This window comes from Sorghum bicolor, chromosome 1 (assembly GCF_000003195.3).
Source record: "Sorghum bicolor cultivar BTx623 chromosome 1, Sorghum_bicolor_NCBIv3, whole genome shotgun sequence".
Classification (NCBI taxonomy): domain Eukaryota; kingdom Viridiplantae; phylum Streptophyta; class Magnoliopsida; order Poales; family Poaceae; genus Sorghum; species Sorghum bicolor.
The window spans coordinates 19,648,313-19,666,673 of NC_012870.2; the positions used below are offsets into that span (position 1 = coordinate 19,648,313).

At 41.0% G+C, this 18,361-nt stretch overlaps 3 protein-coding genes and 1 non-coding gene across 4 annotated transcripts; 1 reads left to right on the plus strand and 3 right to left on the minus strand.

The window, feature by feature from the left end:
* On the minus strand, nt 5,042-5,113 carry TRNAT-UGU. Its single transcript has one exon. It is a non-coding gene; the product is annotated as a tRNA-Thr (tRNA).
* LOC8067388 (probable prefoldin subunit 5) lies at nt 5,114-8,818 on the plus strand. Its single transcript, XM_002464413.2, has 4 exons — nt 5,114-5,472; nt 5,613-5,716; nt 7,287-7,364; nt 8,329-8,818. The coding sequence occupies exons 1-4, from the start codon at nt 5,292-5,294 to the stop codon at nt 8,416-8,418; spliced, it is 453 nt and encodes a 150-aa protein (XP_002464458.1). The 5' UTR covers nt 5,114-5,291; the 3' UTR covers nt 8,419-8,818.
* Nucleotides 8,982-13,117, minus strand: LOC8067124 (nijmegen breakage syndrome 1 protein). The gene is made up of 13 exons (XM_002467005.2): nt 12,869-13,117; nt 12,709-12,762; nt 12,123-12,381; nt 11,839-11,927; nt 11,537-11,667; nt 11,246-11,292; nt 11,021-11,129; nt 10,855-10,941; nt 10,496-10,667; nt 9,869-10,347; nt 9,705-9,766; nt 9,515-9,617; nt 8,982-9,435 (listed from the first exon to the last, which is right to left on the minus strand). Exons 1-13 carry the CDS (start codon nt 12,903-12,905, stop codon nt 9,376-9,378), a joined length of 1,689 nt encoding a protein of 562 aa, XP_002467050.1. The 5' UTR covers nt 12,906-13,117; the 3' UTR covers nt 8,982-9,375.
* Nucleotides 15,476-16,562, minus strand: LOC8067389. Its single transcript, XM_002467006.2, has 2 exons — nt 15,989-16,562; nt 15,476-15,857 (listed from the first exon to the last, which is right to left on the minus strand). Exons 1-2 carry the CDS (start codon nt 16,242-16,244, stop codon nt 15,676-15,678), a joined length of 438 nt encoding a protein of 145 aa, XP_002467051.1. The 5' UTR covers nt 16,245-16,562; the 3' UTR covers nt 15,476-15,675.

Consider the following 18,361-nt stretch of genomic DNA (forward strand, 5'->3'; position numbering starts at 1 on the left):
CTGGAATCCATCGGATGGGCCTCGATCTATCCTCGTTTGCCGAAGACAGAAGCCCTAGGACTGTTGCCGAGTCGAACAAGCCAATGGTGTTTTGGTGATCAAGCGCCGCCAGATGTCGCACCCTACACTCCCGCTCGACCAGATCGCACTGAGCCTGCCGCTGTAGCCTGAGCGCACCACCGCGTCGTGTCCACCTCTACCTGCAACACCGACGCCCGCCGACACACAACACACCGACGCATACGTACGGAGACAGTTTGCGGCGACATGGGAAACTCGGATGGAACAGCGACCGCGACGCGCGACGCAACGACGAAAGATTCTCGAATAAAAATAGATGGGTCCACTAAATTGGAAAATGCCAAGTCAAAAATGCCAAACATTTGGAGATGGACTTATTTTTCCTTTGGCAAAAGGTTTAGGGACTTGGCAAATTCCAACAAATGCCAAATTTCAATTGCATAACTGTTGGAGATGCTCGACTTTGTATATTCTTCCTAAATGCTAGGAATAGTAATTTTGGTCAAAAATTACCCTCCAACAGCTCTAAAATGGTCATCTAAATATAATCATTGTTTATTCCGGGTTTTTTGCTAGCCAAATATAGAAGACGAGAATGACTTTTTAGAGTGCGCATGAGATTTAGCAAAACTTTTGAAAAATAAAAAAATATATAAAAGTGATTTTTATGAAAATAACTCTCTAAATAATGATTTAGAGAGTGTAATTTAGAAAAGCTTTTGAAGGTGCTCTGAAGATAAGAACGCCTGCAATAATGTTAGCTACATAGCTAGCTGACCTAGAGGTAAGGGATAAAAATAAAGACTATTTTATATATATTTATTTTTTATGTATTATTGAATCCACATGTTTCTCTCTCAGACTTTTAGACTACGTGAAATAGATAGGCTATTTATTCGTCGCTAGAAACTAATTTTTCTTCTAATTTTTTTCTGTCCATGATATAATAGCTAATCATATAATTAATTATTAGGGACAGCCTAAGTTGTTCATTTCCCTTCCCCAAATCCAGTATCATTTTCTTTTCCCAATATCCAAACATGGTATTAGGCCTATCCTACTTTCCATTTCCCTTTCCCACCTCTCATATAGGCCTTTGTTTAGTTGTTGCCTGAAAAAATTTCGAGACACTATAGCACTTTCGTTTGTATTTGATAAATATTGTTCAATCATAGATTAACTAGGCTCAAAACATTATGTGTCGCAAATTACAAGCAAACTATGTAATTAGTTTTTATTTTCGTCTATATATAATGCTCTATGTATGTGTCTAAAGATTTGATGTGGCGGAGAATTTTTTTTAAAAAATTAGTTTTTGATAGGAACTCCCTTCATCTCAAAAGGACCATTGTTATTGACTTTTAGACATCTTGTTTGACCATCCGTCTTATTAGAACTTTTTTATAAATATCATCTATTTTGATATGACTTATTTGATCATTAGAGGTACTTTAATAATGATTTATTTATTTTAAAATTTATACAAAAATTTTAAATAAGACGAGCGGTCAAACATGATTGGTCAAAGTCAACAACAACTGGTTTTTTCAAAACGGAGCGAGTAAACAAGACCATAGTCATATGTCATGTGCCAAAAATCCAAACGTCACTTTAGGGAAGAGGGAGTACGGGTAGAGCACTAGAGCGGCAGTGCGGTGTTGGTGAATTAGGCCTTGTTTAGTGCACTTAAAAACTATTTTTTTTAAGATTCTCTGTCACATTAAATTTCACAGCATATACGTGGAACATTAAATATAGACAAAAATAAAAACTAATTGTATAGTTTGCCTATAAATCACGAGATGATTTTTAAGTCTAATTAGTCTGTAATTAAATAATATTTAATAAATAAAAACAAAATGCTACAATATCAAAAAAAAATCGCAACTAAACAAGGCTAGACCTGTTCGGCAGCTCTTTTTCGCTGTGTCTATCTCTCTCATGTTCGGTATAAGGTCAGTCTCAATACTTTCATGACACAGTTACCAAGACTATAAACTAGGTAACCGTGTCATATGAGTTTTATGGAGATGAAACTCCTCTCTCATCTGATGAAACTTCTTTATTTAATGACCATGCCAAGTCAGCAAATTTACTTATGTGACACCCTATTTAACGTGTATGACACTCTCATCAAACATGCATTGAGACCGGCCTAAGTAACCGTAACAGCAATAATAGTGCCAACGAATAGATCTAGTTTAACTTCTACTTCTCTTCACAAAAGAATGTAATTCTTATTTTTTGAGAAGTTAAATAGTTTAATATTTAACTAAATTTTATATTAAAAAATGTCAATATTTATGGTATAAATAAGTATCATTAAATTAGTTATTGAATATATTTTCATAATAAAATTATTTAGAGACATATTTTCTTCGTCCCAAAAAAGTGTCGTTCGAGAATTTTAGATCATTCGTCTTATTCATTTTTTTCATAAATATTATATATTTTGCTAAGACTTATTTTATCACTAGAGATACTTTACTAATAATTTATTTATTTTATAATTTACAAAAAAATGAATAAAATAAACGGTTAAATATGATGTCTAAAAGTAAAAAAAAACTCTTTTTGGGATAGAGGAAGTAAATGCTAATATCATTTACTATAAATCTAGTCAAACTAGACTCTAATCAAAATTATATAAAAAAATAGTAATATTCATGGTATAAAATAAGTATCCTTAAATTACTTATTGAATATATTTTTATAATAAAATTATTTAGAGATATAAATGTTAATATCATTTATTATAAACTTAGTCAAAATTAAACTAGCTTGACTGGTATGAATCTTATAATTCTTGGTAGATAGACTTCGATCTGCCGCAACCCATCTGCATATCGATAGATTGAATGTAAGTACAACCAAACAAATATCTAGAAGGGTCCAAACCCACGTAAAGTATGCACAAATCCCTCCATAGGCCATCAACCAATATGACCTTCCCAACGAGGCAACGCCCAAGCCGACGAGAGGCCAAAGAAGACCACGAAATGTCAATTCCATCAGTTGGGCGTTGCTTCGTTTGACTCCTCGCCTTCGCCTAGAACTACTCTAGGTTTGCATTTTTTTTCTTGTTCGATTTTAGGCTTCCCAAAAAAATTTACAAAATTTTTTAAATTTTCCGTCACATCAAATTTTTAGACACATGCATGGAGTATTAAATATAGACGAAAATAAAAAGTAATTGCACAGTTTGGTCGGAATTGACGAAACGAATCTTTTAAGCCTAGTTAGTCCATGATTGGACAATATTTGTCAAATACAAACGAAAGTGCTATAGTGGCGATTTCCTAAAATTTTTTGGAACTAAACAAGGCCTTACTCCATCCTAAGAGAAGTGCATATCTCATACTTTAAAGAGACAACAACTTCTAAATTTGACCATATATATATATATATTAATGTTTATGATCTCAAACAAACATAAATCACATCATATATTTTATAAGCCTATTTAAAGATATAAATATTAGTATTATCTTCTAAAAATCTAGTTAAACTTGAGAATGTCCGACTCCTCAAAGTGTGAGATATGCACTTATTTTGAGATGGAGAGAGATAGAGAGTACACAACTCAATCTTGATTAGTGATGGTTGTAGATACATATTGTTAACTTGGATAGTCATTTGTTTTTCCTCCTAATTTAGGTGTCGAGAATTTTATAATCTTTAGAATTCATTATCTCGGGGCTTATGGAAAAGATACGATTTTTCTAAGGTGAAACCTTGTCGCTGACATATGCATATGTTAGATCCATGCCATGTAGGATAGCATGTAGAGTAAACGCTCATTTGAACCGGAACAAGAGTTGTCACAACTTTAGGTAGCCAGAAACACATTTTGGAACTTTAGAGACCTAGATAACATCTCTAGACAAATTAAGGGCTATTGGTGAATTTTACTCTTACGAATAAATAAATGAATAGATACTGATATGGATGCTGCTTTTAAAGAAGGTTAAGGTCAGGTTTATATATTATTATTCAATATATGAAATTTTATGAATGTCTTTTATTTAATATGCAAATTTATGGATGCATGTTATTCAATATACAATTTCTGGAGTGCTTATATGCTTAAAGTAGCATCCATTCATTCATTTTTAAATTTTCTCTGTATGCAGTTTTTTTAATCATGCAGAATTGTTTGGTTAGCTATAGGGTGGTGTCTTCATCTGAAAGAGAAATAAAGGGTGGATGACGTGCCTTGCAAAGAGCACGAGGGATAGAAGACAAAGCTATATATGTCAAAAACAAATAAATCATGTTTATAGAGGTGGAGTGCTGTTTCAATGTATAATCTCTCCGGTGCTATTCTGTTAATTCACTAATTACTGGTGCTGTTTCTAGAACACCAGTCCAAATTAGAGCTGTTTTGTAAATTCCCCTTTCTCTTCACAATACAAGTAGGGCACGACCAAGAGAGATTGGTTATCAGTTTCAATCGCCTTACCAACCATAAAAACCATTAGCTGAATAACTCGATTGTCTTTTGATTTTAAAATATATATTGCCATAGTGAGCCAAAATGATGATAGAAAATATAGTTCTAGTTGGTGTGAGTGTGCTTGACAAAGCGTTTTAGTTCTATCGTTCTCGTTTGCACGTGATAGGATCTTCCACGCAATATCATTTTTCAGTACCTTCATTACTCATTGGTGTCTAAAATACTTAAAGCTTAGTTAACTTTCGAATCCAAACAAGTGGCCGAAAAAAACCATGTGTCTAGAGAAAAAAAGGTATACTAAAAAACAATTAAATGGCAAATTTGGATTTTTTTTTCTTTTTTGCTAAAAAGAAGACCAAAATAAAACAAAACCGTTAAAAATCTATAAACAGAAAATAAAAGATAATCCAACCAGTGGCCGAAAAACAATACCGTGTGTGTCTGGAGAGAAAAGGGATATTAAAGAAAAATTAAAATGCTAGGAAGTTGTGATTTGGAATTTGAAATTGAAAACTTAAACGAAGAGTACAATAAAACCCAAAAAGAAAATAAAAACAAAAAATGTGCCCCCATGCAGGATCGAACTACAGACCTTCAGTTTACAAGACTGACGCTCTACCACTGAGCTATAGGGGCCTTTGATGCTATAGTATTTCGATAAATTTATTTAACGTAGTTAACCTCCGTTTCTTACTGGTCTAGCCTATACTGCCCGCCGCCCGCGTCTCTCTCGTTACTCCTCCCTCCGCTACACCCGCCGCCAGTCCTGCCCTGGCGCCGCCGTGACAAGCCTTAGCTAGCAAAGGCGATAGCCATGGCGAGCCCTGGACGGATCGAGCTGGACAAGCTGAGCGTGGAGCAGCTCAAGGGGCTCAAGGAGCAGACGGATCTGGAGGTCAACCTCCTCCAGGACAGCCTCACCAAGATCCGCACCGCCACCACCCGACTCGAGAGCGCCTCCGCCGCGCTCCAGGACCTATCCCTCCGCCCCCACGGCAAGTACATCGTCGTACCCCACCGCCTCCGATCCCCCTTGCTTACCCGCGTTGCTCGTTTCGTTTCGTTTCGTTTCCTCTTCCTTTCCGCGGCCGATTGGTTGATGGTTACCCCTTTTGCGTCGGTGGTGGGTGTGCAGGGAAGAAGATGCTCGTGCCCCTTACGGCTTCTCTCTACGTTCCCGGCTCTCTGGACGACGCCGAGAAGGTCCTCGTCGACGTCGGCACCGGTTACTTCATCGAGGTAACCTGGCTTCTTGTAGTTGTCTAGGTTAGGTAGTTGTTTTATACATGACTGATATGTTAGTTCAGCTAGAAAACTTATCTAGATTGTCATGTGGACTTGAACCACTAAAGCTTCTTTGGTTGTACCAAAAACACCGGTGGCATTCGTATAATCGATGACTGAATAACGGACATCACATTATCAAGTTGAAACTGAATATATTGATACTTATTACAGAAGGAAAAGGTCGGTTGCTAAGTTTCTGTCAGCCTTTGTGAGAAGCTACGGTTACTAGCTTTGCAAGCGTCCGGTGATGTCTTTACTCACAGCATCTTCAAGAGCTAAAAGAATAGTTGCTAAATCCTCATTCCAATTCACCAAAAATGAGTAGCTAGCAAAGTTTTTTGCATTTCTCCAATAGTCACTAATAATTGGTTCCTCAAGAATTTTAAAAAAGGCGAAGGGTCAAAAAAACAAGCGATGGCTTAAAAAACTAGCACCCAGCTCCACCCTAATCCCACCAACCAGCAGCCACCCCACAGCCGGCCGCAGCCACCCCCAGCTGATGGCAGCCAGGCCAGCTGCGGGCGCAAGCAGCCAGGATCGGCTGGGGCGTGGCGGATTGCTGGGGAGAGAGAGGTAGGTGAACCGAAAGCGCGTGAGCGATGAAATTTTTTCTGCTCCATGGCACCAGTTCACAGATTGATAGCACCGAGCACGTGCGCATAGATGAGGAGTTAGAGAGGGATTTTGTGCAGCATGGAAAAAAAGACAAGTGTGGAATGAGAGTTGTTGGAATTGTTATTTTCACCTCTGCCAAAACCGGTGATTGGGGGGGGCGGGGGTCCTTTTTCCAACCTCTTGGAGATGCTCTCAGTTATTGCCAAAGTTTAAAAAGGCAACGCCTAGGCTCTGCCTAGGCGTGACTGTTGCTAGTCGATGGGTGCCCACCTGGCCTATGGGGGTAGGCGGACATCTAAGCGCCGATGGGGGAGGAGGAGCGTCTGGCGGAGGTCATCGATGGAGGAGGAGCTGCGGGCGGCGGCGGGCGCGGGCCTGCGTGGGCGCGAGTGCAGGCATGCGCGAGCGGGGGCAAGTGCACACTAGAGGAGAGAGAGAGATGCCGGAGAGGGAGAGTTTTTGGCGGCGGCGGCTGATGCGGGATACCTAGCGGAGGAAGCGGGAGACCGAGCAGATGGATAAGGTTGGAGACTTGGAGTGGGAGATGGGCTGGACTATTGCCTGTTGGGCCTTTATCTCTCTAAGCTGGCCTTTATATCTATCTAAGCCCATTATTCAGCTGTTTATTTTTTCTTTCAGAAGATAATATATGTATATTAGCATATATACAAAACGCCTTGAAACGCCTAGGCTAGCCTGCCTTCTTGAATTTTGGTTATTGCCTCACCGGAGGGAGAAATCATTAATTTTCCCCAGCATAAATATAAAATGTATCCTTTTATGGTTTGGACTTTTTAGTGTAAGGCCATTTTTATTTTAAACCTATTCAACCTAGTGAAATGATGCACTATCGTAATTAAACAGTAATACAGTATGTCTACTTAATTTTTTTTTGTTTGCTGCGCAGAAAACCATGGCTCAGGGGAAAGAATACTGTGAAAGGAAAGTTAATTTATTGAAGTCAAATTTTGATGAACTGCTTGAGGTATGTTCTTGCTGACTGCTCTGCTCTTGTATACGTTGCTATTTCTTCCCATCTGGATGAGCAAATGCTTTGTTTCGTATTCACTACATGAGTTACTCTTTACTGACAACAGCACTAATTATCTGGACATCATTATACTCATTTGAAGATGAATAGCTCTAGTTTCTTTGCTATAAAATGTTTTTGACATGAGATTCAAAGTAAATGTTGTATTCTTATAATTTTTCTAACTACCTTGCCAACATTCTATATCCTCAGATTCTTTGATTTGACTTTTCTTGTCATACTGATAGTATGCTGGGTTGTCTAAGAACAAATTCTTTCAGCAACTTTGATGGCCAGTTGGAATTTTGGTTCCTGAAACGGCCATCATATTCTCATCTCTCCAATGTGTCCATATAGCACTAACCATGAGAAATTTGGCAAAGCTTTTTATGTGTTAATGTTGCTTATCATGTTACATCTATTATAGATTATGAATTGTATTCAACCGCGGTTCAAAATTGCATATAAACCTGAACTCACTACCATAAGATGTTGAGGGCTTGTCTGCATGCTATTACTCTTCCCAGAGCCACAATAGGTAATTCCATCTTGTGCATTTTTGTTAAAAACTTTGTTTCTGGCAGAGGTCTCTGTGTCTTACACTCTAAGAGAACTTTTGACCAAGGAAATAAACAAAGGAAACTGAAACTGAATTGTTTTTCTAGAAACAGTAGCAACATAAATTATTATATGATGATTGACCGCACAAACTACATTTTACTACTACTCTACTAGATTCACATTTACTTAACTTATCCCCTGCACATAGCTCAGTGTGATGTGCTTGATATAGTAGTTAATGAAGCATTGCTTATAGGTGATATTGAGAAGTTGGATATTTGCTATTTGCAATGCAATTAAATCCTGAATGCAGTAGAATGATCTGCCTAAGAAGATAAACATTCTGTGCTTCGTGTAGGTGGCTACAAAAAAGAAAGCCATAGCAGATGATCTGGGTATGCTACTACAAGCCAAGCTGAGGCAAGCATCGCCTGGCCCGAGTTCATGAGAGCTAGATGCACACCTAGCCAAGCTGAGGCAAGCATCACCTGGCCCTAGTTCATGAGAGCTGGATGCACACCTTGTATGATTCCTTGTTGGATGAATGTATCTTCTAGTTTGTGGCATCAAGGGAACATATTTTAGTTTGTGGCATCAAGGGAACACAGGATTGTCATGGTGGCAGGGTCATGGATAATTTGTTGAACATGCCGCATCAAACATCATAGAGTAAAGAGTACTTTGACGTTGGTATCGAGCACACATTTAGTAATTTTGATCTGAAGTTTGAGTCACGCAGCGTAGATTTTTTTTTGGCTGCTTCTGTCGCACAGCAGTCTGTATGATCATCATTACTGTGCCTCCAGTGGTTGATTTTGTTTCTATTGCTGCCCATAGAACTTTCATGAGCTTGTCTGGCTTATGGGTGGAACCAAGCATTGTTCCATTGTGGGTGCAGATAGTTGCATTTCGTGTGAAATTTGCACGATTGTTTCAGATGATTTTGGGAGGTGATTCCTGTACATATATGAGTACAACTTTCAGCGGTTTGTAGGACGGTCCAGCCACGCGTGGAAACTGCGTATCCTTTGCTTTCTTCGCAACTGCAATAACAAACTAATAAGGAACTAGCCACGCAACATTTAACCCAAGAAAATCCTCATGTTTGGTCAAATTCTAAACTATGCTAAGCTTGCCCAGCGTGTAATGCCAAAATCTCTCAGGACAGCCATCCTACGTCTACCTAAACTAAGCCGGCGTCTCTCGCCATGGCTGAAAAAGGAAAAAGAAACCCTGCGACGCAGGCTTCTCTTGCCTCCAGAAAACCTTCAGTGAGTGGAGAGAATGGAAGGTGCCATGAAGATAACTGTTGCTCTCTTTTGTCTGGTTAACAAATGATGCAGTTCTCTAGCCCTTCAAGGAAGATTCCGGCAGAGCGCATACAAATGTGATCTCCTGCTGGCTCTCATCTGTAGCCGGTAAGTAGGGTGTGAATCGAACTTCCAGCAGCTGCTCTTTTCTTCGACTGAAATTCCATTGGTAGCACAAGGTTAAAGCATGCACAAGACATAACAAGTTCAGGGAGTATGAATTTGGAATCGAACCTTTGCATTGTTGAAGAGGTCATCTGCAATGGCTTCCATTTGTTTCCGCTGTTTCTCCTCCCGCATGAAATCGTTCAATGTGCCACGTTCGTAGTCCGATTCTCTGCAGAAAGAAAACAAACTCATTGAAGTCTCATGTCTAACTATCAATAACCTTTCAAAATTCACAGGAAGCCTTTTGAGCTCTTGCCTGTATGGTTCCCGCGCAAATGGAATAAGGTCCTTGAAGCTGTTTCCAGACACTGTTTCCCTCTAAAGCAAAAGGTCAGAGGCCCATAAGTAAACAAGCTTACATTCAGTTACTTGTGCCAAAAAGGATTTTATTTATACACACAATTGCTATATATATCTTACCTTCCTGAAACGTTTGAAGTTAACACCTCCAACTTCTGTTGGTGCAGCAGGAGCTGACTGAGGGAAGCTTCTGACAACCAGATTCTGACTAAATATGACATCAGAAGCCCCATCCCTGCTGGTGTCCAAATTCTCATCCTTTGGTGCCTTGTTCAAAATGCGAGCATCCTCATCTCTAGCTGTGGACCTATACATTGCTGTTTTCTCTATGACCTTAACATCCTCCTCTATAGGTTTCAAATCTTCAACTTTCTCTGGGTATTTTGGGTGAATAGCATTACCCTTTGTTCCACTGATACTTACAGCAACTTCATTGGTTCTATTTGTGATATCCTTTTCGTCATCAGATTCAGAGATATTCTCAATGTGATGTTGAGACTTTTTAGCAGCACCAATAGGATCAGAAGTTGCTGTCTCCATTTCAACATCTGAATCCGCCACAATAGTGTCATCCGTGGAATTCGAGGATGTAACGATGACTGACAGAAATAGAATAAAAAGATCATATGAATTTATAGCTTGATTTTATGCAGGGAAAGGCATCAAAGGTGCTATTGCTAATGCCAAGATAAAAGAAAAAGAGAATAGCAGTGAGCCAGTGAATGAATTTATTCTTTTCATACTTACAAGCAGGTGGTTCAATAGAAGTTGCTTCCAAGCGGCCAGATAATGTAGCAGCAAATAGCTTAACATCACTGATCTTTGACAAAGTAAATAACCCACGTATCTTGCTGAATTCCAAAGGATATCTTGCAGGAACTACAAGAATTTGTTGATCAGTATCTCCAGCTGCTGAGTCCTATCAACAATAAGGTGGAAAATTAGTATAAAAAACAATGCAGCAACCAACTAGAAAAACTTGTGCAAAATTCTACTGGCATAGACCAGTAGGGAAAACTTCAAATTTGTGCTTGGAGAAAACAGATTACACGTCCCATATTTTCTGAAGACAACCACCATAAAATAGTTTTACCATCAGCACTAACCTGGCTGTTTGCACAAAAGTCGTCAATGTGGAGGTACTTTGCTCCAGTTGATTCCAGTAATCCAGGGAGCTTCTCACCAAATTGATACTGCACATGAATAGAATTATTCAACAATGAAGTGTCTAATGATCTTCTTTCTTTCTACAGAAAAAGAATAGTACACTACTTTATCTGATGACCCCAGGATAAAAGTATAGCCTGCTAGGCAATTCTGAATGACACTGATATCCACCATCTTGATCACCATCCCATCAAGGGTCAAGTTTGGAATGTATCTGGATCAAGTTCAAACAAAAACACCTCACTTTCTATGATCATAAAGCAAGCACAACATGAACAAGGATCCACACAAACTATATTAACAGGCATCGAAGGGGTATCCACAACTTACTGTGTGCAAGAAGGGATCTCTGTGTGTATGTTCTTTTCAGCCATTGCCTGAAACAGATACAAAAAAACAGAACTCAGCTGGAGACATGCACTATAAGAATGGTTTATACGCCACAACTTAACTAGGAGTTGAATGCTAATTCAGATTCAAGAGTCAAAACCAGTGACCATGATTTTTAACCTAGTAAGCTAATTCACACAAGCCTGTGTACATGGAATATAACAATTCACTGATCTAAACATTGGAGCTGTGAAGCATATAAGAAGTATGGCCATAGGGGAAAGGAAGTACCTTAAACCAGTCTCCCAACACGATCTGCTTCTTCGCCATAACTGCATCGAGGAGCTCAGGTGTCAACGAACATGATTCGTCAACAAGAACATGCGTACATTCATTGCTCCACTTACGAGTAACATATGCACCTTCCGAAACATCAAACAAAAATGGTGGCCATCATTAGTGTGCAAAAGAGAAAACAGGTTATCATTTATCAACAGCTCTAGCCACATTCACGAAATGAAAAATGAACCAATATACTTTCAAATGAACTAACAGTGCTGCTACTACAGAATGGAAGTGCTGTTTCCACTAACCAATAGATTTCATGACTGCATGTAATGATGGATCAATTCGTGATGACTTTCCGCCATGAAAATAGGCCACTATTGGAACAAATGATAACCTGCAATAAGAAAGATAAACACTGAAATATGTACAACCAGTTCAACTTCCACAGCCTAGGAGTACAATGATGCATATGAGTAAAGAAAAACAGGTAAGATAGAGTCATGTATGGGTAAGGTGTTTTTAAAACCTAAAAGACATGTAATAAGTGAAAGGATTAGCAAATGTATGAGTTATTTTGACTTGAGCTCACCTGAAGGTCGCATTACCAGTTCCAAAAGTCACAGCATCCCCATCAGTAAGCATCATATTTTCATCTTTATGCAGACGACTGCCCTGGGTTCCATGTACTTTGTTGACAAATGTGCCATACTTTGATCGGTCGATTACACGAACAAATGATGGACTGGCAGGTGCACCAGAATGCGGATCCCAGGCAACCATCTTTTCAATTGCAATCTCCGCATGGACTCGGGATATAGATGTGTCAGTTTGAACAATGACATCACAATCTGTAGTGGAAATCACCAATATCAGTATATGGTTTCGTGTACTAGGTCAAGCGAATTTAAGACAAGACAAGATAAACTTTAATAAAATCATAAAAAAGGGAGCTTTGATCTTCTCCATTGCCGATTCAATAATAAGTAGCAAACCCATAAATTCATAAACCTTTTCCTAGTTCATATTGCTATTTCTAATCCGAGTAATCACACATCATGATCTCCCTTAAGTGAAAAGGGACACGCCAAGCGCTAAAAAGAAGTACTCGATCACAGTCACACCAATTAACAGCAATAAACCGCAAAAGAAACGCAAGGGAAGGTCTAAGGAGGCACCTTTGCGGCCGACCTTGTACGTCCCGGCGGCGAAGATGTAACGCTTCAGCGTCCCTGCGAAACACAAGAACAAGCATTCACCAAACAATCGACCGAAACCCACAAAAGCCCCGCCAAATAGGAAGGTGATAAGTATCTGGACGGGGAGAGGAGGGCGCACCGCGCGCTGTGTCGACGGGGGTCAGCGCCCAGACCATCTCTTCCTCCGCCGTACAATCTCCTCGACTCTTTCTCGGGGATTCTTTCCACGCCAGCCGCGGGAAAGGGGACAGATAGGCGGCTGGCGCCCGAGGGTGCTTCCGCCCGCCGCAGCGGCCGTCGGAGCAACAACGCGGCGGCCGGAACTGGGTCGTCTGAACGCCGTATCGGCCAGAGCGAGTACGGAAACTTTTTTGGTTGGACTTCCTCAAATTATTGCTTCCCCCGTTAGTTCAAGGCCCAACTGCTCAAAGGACCATATGATTTACTTTCCCAGCCTGCAAGGCCCAAAGTGATATTAGTTTTCTTTTCTTAGACCTTTTTGTGGTCTACAATTTTCGTGGGTGGCACTCGGCCGAAGGCAAAGCTATTGTAACGTCATAATCATCATGAGTCTTGCATCCATATATTTGCAAAACCAGTGCGTTATGTAACTAACAAGTCAGTGTGCAACCGTAAGACAATTCGATAATTACTTTTGTCAATCATATACTCCATTTGTTCTAAATTATAAGACATTTTGTTTTTTTCTAGAAACTAGGAGCATACCCCGCGCGTTGCTGCGGGTAGTGGACAGTGGATTGTGTAGTATGATGATGTGGACTATACTTATTTGTCTTACTGACGTGGACATTACAGTTGTCATATGTGCTATTGGATTTTAATTGTATATGTGGTAGTGCATTGCATGATGAGATAAATAGTTATTGAGGTTTTACTTAGTGGATTCTAATGGAATATGGTAGTGCATTGCTTAGATGAATAGCTTTTATGTTTAGAGAAGTAGAGTTTATGATTATCAAAGTTATAGATTATAGATAATAGTTTTTGTTTGAACTGATATACATTATGTCTGGAAATGTCTTATAATTTTGAATGGAGGGAATAGTTGATTCAGAGTCGTGCTTTGATGGATGGGCCGGTAGGGATATCAGATGATCCACTGGAACATGTTGACGACAAAAGCTACACAATTTTATGAGCTGTCCAAGGCACACCTCTCTTGGCCTCACATGGTCTGGCAACCTAGACGTATGATCTGTCAATACTCAATACTAGTGGAGTAGTGGACAATCAATTTAGTTTTGTCATAACCGTCAAGCCCCTAATTATGTTCCAAGCTATGCAAAAATGTATTTCCATCTTGCTCATGCATAAGCATCACGTTTACTTGTGCGCCATTGAACTTATTTCCAATCATTTTTAATTCAATCAATTTTTGAGAAAATTTGTAGTGCCCCCTCCCCCCCCCCCCCCCAAAGGTCAAACTTATAGATAATACGTTATCCATGCCTAGCATGCTTAGAACAGTAGAAGTTGAGTATGAGAAAATTATCATGCTTGCAAACTGTTGCTTAAATGATGAAAAAAATATGGCAGGAAAGAGCTAAAAGTTTAATCATGATGATGAATGAATGTGATCGAGGTTCGGTGAGGATTAAGGTCAAGGCAAAACGGGATCTCGAGTGGTGTAACTCACTTGGCTGATTAAGGAACGATATTCGTTGCATTAGTATGGGTGAGTGTGTACGTGTTTTGAATGTTGTACCGTGTAATTTTAAAAAATATGTGTGTGGACAATGGCAAGACGAGTATGATATTGTGACTTGGTAATCCTATGGAGTGGTTTGTGTAGGCCCCTAGCTAGTAAAATTAGTACTCCTGCACTACTCCAACGTTCATTGGATGACTTAGTCAAATGTGGAAAATGTTGGCATGAGTTAAACCAGCGGTGGCCTTGCTTTCATGTTGAAAAAGTTGCACTTGGAATTCAAAGCTATAAAAATGTAGCTTCTCCTGGCTCACAAACTTAGCATAAATTGTTTGCAAAATTAGAACTAGGGTTGTGTTTATCGAACGTTTTCTAGACCAGCTTCAACCATAGGTGGAACACTTTGAGAAGCCAAAACCTTCTAAACCATCCCTTAAGGGCGTGTTTGGTATCCTGCATGAGGGTTGGGCCAGGCTGCTCGGATGCATGCGCTCGTGTTTGGTTGGCTGAATAGATCACTGGGCTAGGCTCGCGCCAAGCACGATTAGCAAATCTATTGATGTCATCAGTACATAATTAGTAAATATTAAGTGATTTCAAATCAAATTAAGATTGAATTAGGTAAATTAAAATTAATATGGCACAAATATCATAAATAATTAATATTTTAGTATTTATATTGACATATTTGTTTTACATATGATTTATACTCATGCGGTTAACCAAACAACTTCTCTTCTACCTGCATGTAAGGAACCAAATAGAAGAGCCTGCATACGCTTAGCTTGGTTGGAGTAAGCTAGACCCATAGATACGAACCAGGCTAAACAAGCCCTAAATTCCAAGTGAGCAACCAAACATGCCATAAATTCCAAGTCCTACCTTTTCGCGGAACTCTCTGAAATTTTGGCAGCCCCCGTGTACAAGTTGGTCTTCTGTGCCGAACATCTAGATGGTATCGGCTGAAATGATCCCCAACTGGTACAGTGGTATCACAATTCGCAATGCGCATGGTAAATCAATCGGCTTGGAGTGGTAAATTAATCCGTGACATGGCGTACAATACAAGGCCAGCGCTACTTACATACTAGGGCTCTGTAATCTTGAAGAACCAACCTTTTCTTCATCATGAACAAAACGATTCTCACTTTCCAATAACCCCCCAAAAAAGACTCTCGATCGATTAAAAGGTGATTTTCCCCCCTTTCCATCGACATATAGTTTCTCCTTGTTCCTGCTCTCGTTTCTCCACCCCTGCTGGCTGCTGCTGCATCCCGTCAGTGAATCCAAGCGGCAAGCAAGCTCTGCTTGACGGCGCGGATCCTCTCTAGGCACCGGTGGGCGCGCTCGATGGCCAAGTCGGCCCCGTCCTTCGTCCCTCCCGGCGGCGTGCTCGGCCGCCGTGTCCGCTTCACCTCCTCCCGGCTGCCGCGCGGCTTTCTCTTCCGGGTCGACGACTCTGCAGAAGTTCGTCGCAAGGTGAGTGCTGATGGCTGGATCATGCAGCCACATGCACTGGCTGACTAGCACCGTCGCACGGGACGGGACAGAAGTGACATGGTATGAAGCGGAGGCAGGTGGAGGACGAACCTTGAGTGCACACGGTCACCGTGCGCGAAGGAGCAGCAGCAGCAGCAGCAGGCTGGGACGAGGAGGCGGCCGGGGTGGTGTCGGCGCGCGGTGAGACGAGCGGGAACGCTGCTGCCTCGTCCAGGCCGGGGTCGGCGACGAGGCGCTGGAGCTCGGCCTTGAGCGGGCCGAAGCGGCCCGGATGCGCCGCCTCCAGCTTCGCCAGCTCCTCGCCCGCCACCTCCGCCATCCACGCCCAGCGGCCCGCCGACGCCATCTCCCTCGCCGTCGCCGCGCGCGGCCGGCCACCGGTGCACACACGGCACGGCGAGGCGCAGAGGGCAGCCAGCGGCCGGCAACACCGCAACAGCTGCAGCTACCTGCGACAGACGACGGCTCGCGCGACGCAGGCGGCGGGGAAGGATGGTTCGATGCGATTTCGACTGATGCGGACGGGAGGCGACCGGTGATTGATTTGATTTGACACCAGCGCGACTCGTACTCGACCAGTGAGCCCGCGCGCGCTGCGGCCGGCAGGGCAGAACGCACGGGCGAGCGGAAGTTGGAACGCGCGCGGGTCTTGTCGGGCGCCGCGCCCGCTCGCACGGGGTGCAGTGCGCAGTGCACCACCACCAGGCCTCTTCGGGCCGTGGTTCCCGCGGCTTTTCGAGTCCTGGTCTGCGTCCTGTTGGCTCTTTCGGGGCTCGGGTGTGGTGGTGGTGTACTGCTACTGGCTTCTGCGGCGGCAGCCCAGCACCCCCGGCACCCTGCTGAATTGTCAAAAAAAAAAAAAAATCGGCACCCTGCTGTTGAACATGTGACCTACTCCTACCAATGACCTAAGGTCGTTTTAGATAAGATTTAAATCAAATATTAAGAATATAAATTATAAATAAATTTTAAGTCATTCAGTTTAGAAATATAAAAATCATATGAATATATTTATCTTTATATATATATATTATTTTTTGATAAATATTTTTATAAAAATATAAAGTTAAAATTAGTTTTTGAATGTCATATTATTATTTTAAATGACTTTCTTTGCATTATACAGGGAAGGAACACGTAGTACTGGTACTGGTACTGCTGTCCACTATCCTCATTAGCCCGTTCACTGAATCTGAAGTGCGGAATGTAGTTTTTCAAATGGAGCATACTAAGGCTCCAGATCCGCATGGATTTTCTGTGGAATTCTATCAGGTGTTTTGGAGAGTGATCAAGGATGATCTTCTACCCTTATTTGCAGAACTGCATAGGGAGGCTCTAGATCTCTATAGCCTGAATTTTGGTATGATCACCTTAATTCCAAACGTCAATAATGCTATGCCAATTTGTGTACTTAATGTGAGTTTTAAGATATTCACTAAAGTGGGCACAAATAGGCTAAATTTGGTAGCTAAAAACAACGCAAACTACCTTTATGCCGGGCAGGAACATAATGGAAGGGGTCGTAATTCTACACGAAACCATCCATGAACTACACACCAAAAAAAGAGACGGTGTCATTTTCAAAATTGACTTTGAAAAGGCATACGACAAGGTGAAGTAGTCTTTCTTACAACAAACGCTACATATGAAAGGTTTCTCCCCAAAATGGTGTCGGTGGATTGAAACCATGGTCACCGAAGGACGTGTGGGAATTAAGGTCAATGATGACATAGGTCCTAACTTCCAAACCAAACGCGGACTCAGACAGAGTGATTCAATGTCGCCAATCTTATTTAACATCATCGCCCATATGCTAGCTCTTCTTATAAATAGAGCAAAAGCTAATGGTTAGATAAGAGGAGCCATCCCCCACCTTATAAATGATGGTCTATCTATATTACAATATGCAGATGACACCATCATCTTTATAGATCACGACCCAGAATAAGCACAAAATTTAAAACTGTTGCTGTGCGCTTTTGAACAATTATCTAGGCTTAAGATCAACTTCTACAAGAGCGAAATCTTTTGCTATGGTGGAGCTAAAGAGATGGAATCCTTTTATACTAGCCTCTTTGGGTGCAACGTAGGGGAATATCCCTTCAGATATCTAGGGATCCCAATACACTATAGACAACTCCTGAATTCTGAATGGAGAAAGATGGAAGAACGTTTTCAACAGGAACTCTCTTGTTGGAAAGCGAAATACCTGTCACATGGGGGAAGACTAGTTCTGCTTAATTCAATCTTAAGCAGCTTACCCATGTTTATGATGTCCTTCTTTAAGATCCCTAAAGGAGTCATTAAAAACCTGGATCATTTTAGATCAAGGTTCTTCTGGCAAGGCTCTTCAGACAAACATAGATATAGACTTGACAGATAGGACATCCTGTGTCGTCGTAGGGACCAAGGAGGCTTAGGTATCTTAAATTTACAATTGCAAAATAAGTGTCTACTAGCCAA